This window comes from Grampus griseus (assembly GCF_964374135.1).
Source record: "Grampus griseus genome assembly, chromosome: 10".
NCBI lineage: Eukaryota > Metazoa > Chordata > Mammalia > Artiodactyla > Delphinidae > Grampus > Grampus griseus.
The window spans coordinates 103,304,563-103,315,387 of NC_139004.1; the positions used below are offsets into that span (position 1 = coordinate 103,304,563).

General features: G+C 64.2%; 1 protein-coding gene across 1 annotated transcript; it reads left to right on the forward strand.

The window, feature by feature from the left end:
* The first annotated feature begins 275 nt into the window (after nucleotides 1-275).
* Nucleotides 276-10,155, forward strand: TPRA1 (transmembrane protein adipocyte associated 1). The gene is made up of 11 exons (XM_082664310.1): nucleotides 276-486; nucleotides 4,900-5,029; nucleotides 5,252-5,384; nucleotides 6,577-6,663; nucleotides 6,751-6,823; nucleotides 6,933-7,012; nucleotides 7,464-7,574; nucleotides 7,675-7,735; nucleotides 7,880-7,982; nucleotides 8,092-8,172; nucleotides 9,505-10,155. The coding sequence occupies exons 2-11, from the start codon at nucleotides 4,917-4,919 to the stop codon at nucleotides 9,746-9,748; spliced, it is 1,086 nt and encodes a 361-aa protein (XP_082520436.1). The 5' UTR covers nucleotides 276-486; nucleotides 4,900-4,916; the 3' UTR covers nucleotides 9,749-10,155.
* Nucleotides 10,156-10,825: the final 670 nt, after the last annotated feature.

A 10,825-nucleotide genomic window follows, 5' to 3' on the forward strand; every position in this document is an offset into this window, starting at 1 on the left:
GCCTGCGGGAGAAAGGTCGCGGGCGAGGGTGGGGGGGGGGCGCGCAGGTCGCGGACAGCTGAAGACAAGGCCCCTTGCGGCCGAGAGGGCCGTGCGCTGTCTCTTTAAGAGGTTGGCGAGCCGCCCCGCCCCCTGGGGATCTGATTGGCTCCTCCCGCTACGTGCGCCCTCTTTTCTGCGTAACCCCATTCCTATAGGCCGCTGCGGACTGGGGGCGGGCCTGCGTGCCGCAAGTAGGGACAGTGGCTGTTTCGCAGTTTCGGCGGAACGAAAAGGACGCGCCAGCCTTCCGGGTCACTGCTGTCGGAAGGGCCGCGCGGTGTCGGGCCCGACGGCGTCTCCCTACCCGCCCGCCCGCCCACCCAGTCTGCGGGAGCCAGCCGCCCGCGCCTCTTGGGCGACGCTCCCCGGCCCGAGCGCCGGAGGCCGAGTCCCGCGGCCTTGCGGGGTCCGCGGCCGGCGGCGGATGGGCGGCCGGGGCCTCAGGTAAGGAGGGGACCCCTCTCCTGCCCCAGCTGCGGGAACTGATCCCGGCGGCCCCCGTCCCGCCTGCCGCTCCTGCCGCCGGGAGCGACCCTCCCGCCCAGAGGCAGGCAGGGGGCGCAGAGGGCCGGCGTCCTGGGTCCCCGGGGAGGCCGGGCTTGCGGACCCTGCGATCCAGGTCGTGCGGGAAGACGTCCCTGCGAGTGGCCGAGTCCCACTTCCGGCTCCCCGGGCCCGAGAGGGCGGGGGTCCACTGGATAGGGAGCGAGGAGTGACCTGCCCTCACGCTGCAGTAGGGACGGGGCCGAGAGCCTCCCAGACGGTCCTCCCACTCCCCAGAAGGGCTGGGCCGCACTCTGCTGGACGTTCATCTGTCCACTCACAACGTTTGCTGTCCTGGGGGGCTGGGTCATGAGATGCGTGGGCTGAACAACACACAGCGAGGGCCGCTTCAGACAGAGGTAGTCAGGGAGGGCTTCTCAGAGGAGGTGGCCCGAATGGTGAGCCGCAGCTGGGAAGGAGTACGCACCGGGGTCCTGAGGTAGGAACAGCACAGCAGCTTGGAGAACAGGCTGAAAGATGGGCTGCAGAGTGGAAGGGAATCGTCAGGGCAGTTGGCAGGGGTGAGGCCAGGTTGGACCTTGAAGGCCCAGGGCTGTCCTTCCTCCTGGGGGCTCCTGGCAGGGTCCACCTCCCCCCTCCCCAAGGCTGAAGAATTAGGGGGTTGGCTCTGTCCTGTGGAGTCTTCCTCACCCTGTTTCGGTTCCAGGGTTTTAAGGCTCATCAACCAGCTCCGGTCGGAAGCCCTGAGAGGCGTTTAAGCAGCAGCCTCTCTGCTCACGGTTTTGTTTGCCCCAGCGTTCCCCATCCAGTAGCTCTGGGTGGTCAGACCCACTGCACAGATGAGAGATGGGAAAGCGGAGGCCCACAGAGGGAAAGGTCCTTCTGGTCCAGGGTCTCACAGCAGGTCCAGCCCCCAGGACCCTAGCCAGTTGGCATCCTGCCCACAGAGGAAGGGAGGGAGGGAGGGAGGGAGGGAGGTGGGCGGGAAGAGGCCTCTGGAATGTTAGTGAGGTCAGGAGAGTCCTTCCCAGGTGGAAGAAACGCCCCAGACGGTGCCCCAGAGCACTTGGCATCCCAGGAACTTGCCCTCTGAGAATTCCCTTCCCCATGCCTCTGGTCTGGCTTCACCCCTCCCTTCCCTGCCCTCAGCCAGCCTTCCCACCATCCCCTTTCCTGAGCACCCCTTACTTTGCCACTGCTTGGGCTTCTGCCAGCAAGGCCAGGAGCTCACCTGTGGTGGGGAGAGGGGAATACAGGCCACAGGCGGACCTGTCTCAGCCTCTTTCCCCTTTGTGTGATGGGATGTTAGCAGCCCCCTCTCTTGGAGGCTGGTGTGGCGGCTCAGCAGGTGATCCCGTGGAAAGCCTCAACTGCACACGGGCAGGGAAGGGTGCATTGTCCTTTTTATCATGGCTTCAGTGATTTTGTGAGCTTTGACACATAGTGGCAATTCCGGTGTGGCTCAAGTGTGGTTCTGGGGCCAACAGAGCAGCAGTGCCAGCTGGGAGGGTGTTAGAGACGCAGACTCTCAGCCCCCAGACCTGCCTGACCCGAATCTGCTTCTCACCAACACTCCACTGTGGATCAAACCCGGCTGCAGTGGAGACACCAAGGCCCCAGGAGGGGCCCCTGGCAAGTTGCCGGTTGGGGGCCTGCGCTCTGGAGACAGAGAGTCTGCGCTGCCCGGCTCCAGGCTCTGTGCAGGGGGTGACATAAGCACCTCCCTGCAGGGTGGCAGGGCTCCGTGAGCCTTCTCTGCAGTTATTACAGAGCTAGCAGGGCTTGGTGGAGGGGGCTTAGCTGACGCTCTCCTTCCTCATCTCAGACTCCGTAGCAAGTGGCGCTTGGACCCGTGAACCAGATCCTTCCCTGCTGCACGTCCCCCAGCCCCTCCTCCGGGAGGAAGAGCAGCAGTTACCTTTCTGTGTGTGACCTTTTGTAGACATTCACTTCTCTGGTCTTGCTTGATCCTTACAGCAGCCTTGCTGGGGGGGGCGGTGTTATTGTCCTGTGACACCCAGAGAGGGGAAAGACTCCCCCAAGGTCACGGAGAAAGAACCTGGCAGAGCCAGAAGCACAAGCAAGGTCTACGCGACTCAGAGTCAAACCGGCCTACGCAGGAAAGGGAGCTTGTTGGATTCTGTAACTGAAAAGTCTGGCCTGGGGTGCGGGCATCTACCTTCAGGTGTGGCTGGATCCAGGGGCTCCTGCAAGGCGCCATCTCCAGGATCTATTTCCATCAGTCTCACCTCTGTGTTGGCTTTCTTTCCACGTGGGACTCCAATGTGCACATTCCCTGGAGTGGTGGAGGGGTGGGGTCAGCAGTACCTAAACCCTGTGGATGGGGACTGGGGTGCTGAGGTGCCCCCACGGGAAAATAGGGTGCTGGACAGGCAAGGCCAAGAGAAGCCCTCTGACCGCCCCCCCTCCCCGCTCTATCCGGCCCTCCTGCTTCTGTCCCCATTCATCCCCACGGGCTTCTCTGCCGTGTGGGGTCCCTGCAGGACGTCAGGCAGCCCTGGGCCCCGACCCTGTGTCACATGGGCACCCTGCGCCCTGCTCAGGTGCCCCGCGCTGCGCCACACCACCCCCACTCCGAAACCTCTGGCTTACAGCAGCCGAGGCTCAGCTTCTGGCTCCGGCAAGGGGCCCCTGTCCTGAACGCAGGGCATCAAGGAGGGTCCTGCAACGGCGGGGCACCTTGTTAGCGAGGCAGAGGGGCAGTGTCACTGGGACACGGGGCTGGGCGCCCCGAGGCTCGGGCCAGAGCCCCGGCCTCAGCCTGCCCTGCCGTCTTCCCTCACCCCAACGTGCGTCTGTCTGCGGGTCTTGCTGGCCAGCCCTTCCCAAGGGGTCCCAGATCCCTCCACTCCTCCCCCGCTGCCCCCGCCGGTTCGGCCACTGTCCTCGCCGGCCTGGCCAGGCACTCCTCGGTCTCCCTGCCCCGCCACGGCAGCCTCTCCACGTGGGAGCGGGGCAGCGTCGCCCGCCTTCCTACACCTCCTGTTGCATTTAAAGTGAGCTCACCGTGCCGGTGGTCCCGGCTGACCTGGCCCCTGCCCTTTCTCCTCTCTCTCCCAGCCTGCTCTTTGCCCTCTGAACAGGCCAAGACTGTGTTTTCTTCTTAGCACTTACCTCTACGAGAGGTTTGCTTTTGAAGGATGGTATTCGTGCTGGCTGTCGGCCTCCCCTCCGAGAATGAGGGCCCCAAGAGGGCAGGTGCGTCCTGGCACCTGGACCTGCCGGCTCAGAGCAGGTGCTCGGCCGCGTCAGCACCGGTGGAAGGGTGCAGAGGGCGGGAACGGGGAGGAAACCAGCTTCTTTCCTTGGACCTGCCGTGTCAGGCACACGTTCTCGCCTGCAGTACCTCCCGTCCTTGCTGTATCCTCAGGCTGCCGGGGGGGCGCCATCCCAGAGCCGCTGGGTGGCCTGTGGGAGAGAAGGATGGGGATCCTGAGCCCTACGTCCCGGCCCTCCCGCTTCGGAATCTCCCCACTTTCGGCAGAGCAGCGCTCGTTCCACAGCTTGGCCCGCGGGGTGCTGCCCTGCAGGCCTGCTGTCCAGGGACGTGAAAGCAGCACGAGCACGGGATCCTGTTGCTTCGCTGCAAGCCCTGCAGGGGGTGTCCTGCGCTGCTCCTTGCTGAACGGGAGACCTGCGCTCTCAGCATAAACGATTCATCTTTTCCATTTCTTTAAATCTACTGAAGCGTAACCCATAGGGAAAATCGCTCGGATCACAGGTGCGTGGCTCCATGAACCGCGACACTGGAGCACGCCAGCATGCCCGCCACCGGGTCGTGTCTCCAGGGCTGGCCCCGCGCCCTCGGCCCTCCACAGGGCGCCCCTCCTGGTGCCCGTGTAGGGGCAGGCCGCGTGCCCACAGCTGGCCGGGCTCTGCTCAGTGCCCGGCTGCCAGGCCCTCCGTGTCACCGCAGGGCAGGAGTCACTCTCATTTCTGGCCGGCGTTCCACCGGCCACGCGGACGCCCCGCTGCCGTGTCAGTTCTGCTGACGGGGGCACTTGGGCTGCTCCCGCCTGGGGCTGTCGCGAATGGCCCAGAAACGGGGGCGCCGGGTCAGGAGCCCAGTCTGTTCAGTCATCGTTTTAAACGCTGGCATCTGTCACGTCCCGCTGCCGCCCGGGCCCATGTGCTCCCTGCGATGTGCTGCTGCCGCCGTCCGGTCCCCGACACAGAGCCGACAGCGAGGAATGGCCCCTGTCAGGGGCTGGGTTGCGACCCGGGCGGGAGGGAGCGCCACACCTGCCCCCCACCTGCTGGCCCCCACCACCCACCAGAGGCCCAGGGCTGCACAGCCCCCGCGCTGCTCACGTGGTGGCTCTCACCCCCCAGGGCCAGCGGCTGGCGGGATGGACACCCCGGAGGAGGAGATCTGGGCCAGCGGGGCCCCGTCCCCGGCGCCCAACATCAGTGTGCCGCACCGCTGTCTGCTGCTGCTCTACGAGGACATCGGCACCTCTAGGTGAGGCCGGCACAGTCGTGCCGGGCTGCGTGACGAGGGGTTTCCGGGGTCGGGTGTGTGTGTGTGAGTGTGAGAGTGTGTGTGTGTGTGTGTGTGTGAGAGAGAGAGAGAGAGAGAGAGAGAGAGAGAGAGAGAGAGACAGAGAGAGAGACAGAGAGAGAGAGCCGGGTGGGCTGCAGACAAAACCCCAGCAGTGAGCCGCCTTCTGCACCCCCCTGCTAGGGTCCGGTACTGGGACCTCTTGCTGCTCGTCCCCAACGTGCTGTTCTTCATCTTCCTGCTCTGGAAGCTTCCGTTTGCTCGGGCCAAGATTCGAGTCACCTCCAGCCCCATTTTTATCACCTTCTATATCCTGGTGAGTTCATTCCAGTTGGTGACAGAAAACCCAACTCCAACTGCCTTAAGCTGTCTTTGTAATGAAGAACCAGCTTCGGGTATGGCTGGATCCAGGGCATTAACTGATGTCAGCAGGACTGTCTCTCTGTCTGCATCTCTGCTCTCCTCTGGCCTTATCGCAGATGAGTTGTCCCCATAAGGTATCAGAGGTAGCCAAGAGCAGCTCTGAGCTAACCTCCCTGCCAACTCCAGCAGAAGGGTACCTCTTTCCTGATGCTGCAGTGTTGATCTGCAATTCCCTCTGAGTGGCCCACCTTGGAAACCCTGTTCATCCCTGAGCCAGACTCTGTGACTAGCAGGGAAAGGGACACTTTGGAGCTGGGATGGTGGGGTCAGCTCAGCCAGACTGTATGGACTGAGGAGGGGTGGTGGTCCCAGGAAGAAAATTGGGGAATGGTTACTAGAGGGAAGGGGAATGGATGCTGGGCTGGGGAAAAAGCCCACTGCATTCTGAACCCCAGCTGTGCTGAGTGACCGTGGGCCAACAACTTGGCCTCTCTGGACCTCAGTGCCCTCCTACACGACGTGACGTGGACCTGCTTTAGTTTGCGGTGCTCCCGTGAGCACCCAGTGAGATTGCGCAGAGCTCCAGCCCCGTGGGGGCCCGCACACCGTGGGCACATGGCCCTGAGTGGTGTCACCCTCCCTGAGATGGGACATGGTTTTCAAGGCACAAAGGACAGAGTGTACAAATCTGGGCTCTTCTGTTCATATGTGTCAGAAAACTGAACTTAAGCTCACAGAAGCCCGGGGTGGGGTGGGGTGGGTGGGGGCGGGGTAGTAGTGACTGAGAAACTGACAGTCCCAGCTGGATCCCAGGGTGCCGTCTCCCTGTATTTCGCAGACGAGGTGCAGCACAGACAGGTCCCAGAGGCAGCGAGCGGCAGGTCCGGGATTAGAACCCGGCAGGCTGGCTGCACCACGTCACCCTAACAAGCCTTCCCAGGCTGTCAGCGTATCCAGGAAGCCAAGGCCCAGAGGGGAGGCCAGGCCTCCCTGCATCCCAACCAGGCGGCTCGTTTAGTGTGGAATCCTTCCATTCTTGAGGAATTGAGGGCTCCTGCAGACGTGGGGTGTGGGGTGCAGGCCCTGCGATTCCCGGAGCTCTTGTCCCCCGACGCCAACCTCCCAACCCCTCTCTCACTCACCAGGTGTTCGTGGTGGCGCTGGTGGGCATCGCCCGGGCCGTGGTGTCCATGACGGTCAGCGCCTCAGATGCTGCGACTGTAGCTGATAAGGTGGGGCTGGGCCTGCTGGCAGGGCTGCTGGGCACTGGGAGGGGGCAGCCGGCCCCCAGGCTGACGCTCTGCCCGCTCTGTGTCCAGATCCTGTGGGAGATTACCCGCTTCTTCCTGCTGGCCATCGAGCTGAGCGTGGTCATCCTGGGCCTCGCCTTTGGTGCGTCTGCCGCTGCGGCCAGGGCTCCCCTGCCCCTCCCTGGCTGGGGCCGACCCCACCGTGGTTCCCTAGGCTGGCTCCCGCTGACTGACCAGCACGTTTCTTCCAGGTCACCTGGAGAGCAAGTCGAGCATCAAGCGGGTGCTGGCCATCACCACGGTGCTGGCCCTGGCCTACTCCGTCACCCAGGTGAGGTGGGGGAGGGCAGCCCCGGGGGTCACCGGGGCTGGGCATCCACTGCCTTCGGGCCCTGAGTCAGAGTTGAGTGTGCAGTGGCTCAGACTTTAAATGCAGCTAAGGAATCCCCTGGGCTGCTGGCTAACAAGGCAGGTTCTGGGCCTCTCCAATTCCGATCCAGTAGGTTGAACCTACCGTTTCAACAAGCAGTCCGGGTAGGGAGAGTGCAGGTCTGTAGATCCCACTGAGACCCGTGCGTCCAGAGACCCCTTTCTTACTTGGGGGCTGCCCCTCCCCGGGCCTGTTCTGAGGGCTGGAGCTGCGGGGCAGGGCGTGGCCGGAGAGCTGGCTAGAGCAGGGGACGGAGCGCCAGGCAGAGCGGGGCTTGGTGTGGTGGGGAGCCCAGGGACGGGGCGTTCCAGGTCCAGGAGCCCCTGAGACCCTCCCCTGCCCGCCGCTGCAGGGCACGCTGGAGATCCTGTACCCGGATGCCCACCTGTCGGCTGAGGACTTCAACATCTACGGGCACGGGGGCCGCCAGTTCTGGCTCGTCAGCTCCTGCTTCTTCTTCCTGGTGAGCTGGGGGGTGGCCGGAGCCTCGGGCACGGCCTGCTAGCGGGCTCAGCACTGGGCAGGAGCTCCCTGCGTCCCGGTCAGCGCCAGTGTCTCCGCAGGTCTACTCTCTGGTGGTCGTGCTCCCCAAGACCCCGCTGAAGGAGCGCATCTCCCTGCCCTGTGAGCGCCTGGGGACGGGCCTGGGCGCGGGGTGGGCTGTTGGCCTTGCGGGGGCCTGGAGCGGACGGCTCTGGGTGGGTGGGAAGCAGGGAGCCGGTCCGGTCCCGACACCTGGGCAGGACCTCATGCGCGCCCACCCTGCAGCACGAAGGAGCTTCTACGTGTACGCGGGCATCCTGGCGCTGCTCAACCTGCTGCAGGGGCTGGGGAGCGCGCTGCTGTGCGCAGACGTCATCGAGGGGCTCTGGTAAGCGGCCGGGGCCGGGGGTGGCCGGGAGGGGGCCGGGGGGCGGCGGGGAGGGGGCGGGGGCCGGCCGGGTCGCTCCGCCGCAACCCTAACCTGCCCGTCCTCCCAGCTGCGTGGACGCCACCACCTTCCTCTACTTCAGCTTCTTCGCGCCCCTCATCTACGTGGCCTTCCTGCGGGGCTTCTTCGGGTGAGTCCTCCCGCGGGGGCTGCAGGGAGGGGGACTGGGGGGCGGGGTTCCAGGTGGCGCTCTGGGCTTGTTCGCCCCCAGCTTCCAGGCTGCGGGCGCCCCCGCGTGGCCACCGTCGGGATCACGCCTTCTGCCTCTTGGGCATGCGCAGCCGCCACTGCAGCATCCCAGCCTCTGGGCTCCGGGCTGGGGGGCAGCTCAGGCTGGGGCCGGAGCTTGAGGAGGCGGACAGGGTACATGTGTGTACATGCACGTGCGTGCGGATATACGTGCACACTCGGGCGCGCACACATATGCATGCGCCCCTATAAACATACACACACGTATACAGATGTATACGTGTGTAACGTGCATGTGCGCACACATAAACTTGTACACATATATGCGTTTATATGCACATGCATGCATATACCACACCCATACAGGCACGCATAGGTTCACACAGATATATATAAATACAGACATAACACATTACGTACACAACACACAAAGACGTGCACTTTTCTCACGAGAGAGACAGGCCGTGCCTGCTGATCTGCACTGTGTTTTTCATTTAAGGATAGATCAGCTCATTCCTCAGCACCTGCTGCAGCCACCGACACAACAGGGAACAAAGCAGACACAAACCCCTGAGCTCGCGGAGCTTGTGTTCCATCTGGGGGCAACCGGAGTGGGGAGCAGTGTTGGGGGGAGTCCAGTGTGTCTGTGAATGTGGGGTGGGGTACACTTTTGTGACTCAGACGTGGTGGAAGCAGGCGTTCTGCCCCCAGCTCCCCCTTCCCTGCCTGCCAGGTCTGAGGGTGGGCTGCAGGGGTGCCTCAGCTCTGGAGCAAGAAGGACTAGACTGGATCCTCCCAGCCCTGATGTGCATGACCTCACACGTGATCCATCTCCCTGGCCTCAGGCTCCTTTTTGTAAATGGGGAGTGAGGCTTTCTCCCTGGACAGTTACCCAGAGGACTGAAGACAGGCGGGCACCTGGTGGGCAGTAGTTAGTGCTGCGGGGCAGGGGCCTGGGCCCGCGTCTGCCCCACACTGTGGGCAGGTGCTGTTTTAAGGCCCATCATTTGCCCGGGTCCAAATCCTTCCACCCATTTTACAGTGAGAAAGCAGGCGCTCGCCAGGCTCCCATGCCAGCAGCAGGAGGGCCGCTTTTAATACCGGTGTCCCAGCGGACTCCAACGTCAAAGCAAGGAAGGGGGCCTCGCGGGGTGGGTGTTAGGGGGCTGTCAGCACGTTTCTTGCCATGTCCGATGCTTCATTGCCCAGCCCCAGCGAGGAGGGCCTTTCCTGACCCACGGTGAGGCTCCCCTGCCTCTCTTCTCCCCCCCAGCTCGGAGCCCAAGATCCTCTTCTCCTACAAATGCCAAGTGGACGAGACCGAGGAACCAGACGTGCACCTGCCCCAGCCCTATGCGGTGGCGCGGCGGGAAGGCCTAGAGGCGGCGGTGGCCGCCAGCACGCAGTTCGACGCGGCCGGGGGCGTGGCCTACCTGGACGATGTGGCTTCCATGCCTTGCCACACAGGCAGCGTCAACAGCACGGACAGTGAGCGCTGGAAGGCCATCAACACCTAGCCTGGCTGTCCCGGGAGGGCGGGAGGGCCTCGGGGCCTGTGGAGGGCCGGCTGGGGAGTGCAGAGCCCCCGGCCAGGAGGACAGGGGGTCAGGCCCGTGCGTGGGCAGCGGCCCCGTGCAGGCCCTGTCCCGCCCTCTGTCCCCCACTTGCCTGCGGCCACCTCTGCTTCAGCTGGGGGCCACCTCCCCCTCCCCTTGCCCTCCCCTTGCTCGGCGACTCGGCCCCGACTCTGACATCCCAGGGCCAGGCCTGGCTAGGCTGGCCGAGGGCAGCTCCCTGCGGCCTGGGCCCCCAGGACTGCTCTGATCCCCCTTAGCCTCCGCCCGCCCCCCGCAAAGCCCACTCTGGCGGATGGGCTGAAGTGTGTATATTTTCTTGATCTGTTTTCTAATAAAAAGGAAAAGGAGCAGAAGGTGTTGACGCGAAGGCTGTGCGGGGATACCGGGGCCGGGGTGCCCCTCTGCACTGGGAGCCCGGCGTACCTGCTGCGAGGCCCCGTCGGAGCAGAGGGGACGGCCGTGGAAAGAACCGTGGTTCCTGTGCGCTGTCCTGTCTGCCCCTCACGCTCTGTTATCCCGGGCAGCATTCCCCTCCTGCAGCTTCCGTTTCTGCATCTGTGACATGGGGATAAGAAGGCCTGTCTCACAGGGATGTTCGTAAGGGTTAGCGGAGAGCAGGTGTGGCTGGCTGGCACGTGGTGGTGGAGCGACGGTGACCACAGGCATTATTTTTAGGGACCGGAATAGTGCTCGGCACGTAGTAGGCCCTCGGAAGGTAGGATGCGGGGACTGATGTTCATAATCATGGATGTGATGAGCTGAAAGTGGGGACAGGTCCGAATAAAGCCCAGGGCCCTGGGGGGCTGAGGGCCAGGCCGCGCTCCCCCTCCACTGCCCACCTTCTTTCTCAGGAGGGCACCGAGGGCACCAGCTCCAACACACTCATGACTGGGGGGCCAGCGGCCAGGCTCCCCGGATCCAGGGCTGTCAGCTGGTGTGGGCACAGCCAGCGACCTGGACTCTGGGGCCCGCGGGGCTGCCAGGGCGCTCTTGCAGGCTCCTCGCCGTGCCCGGCCC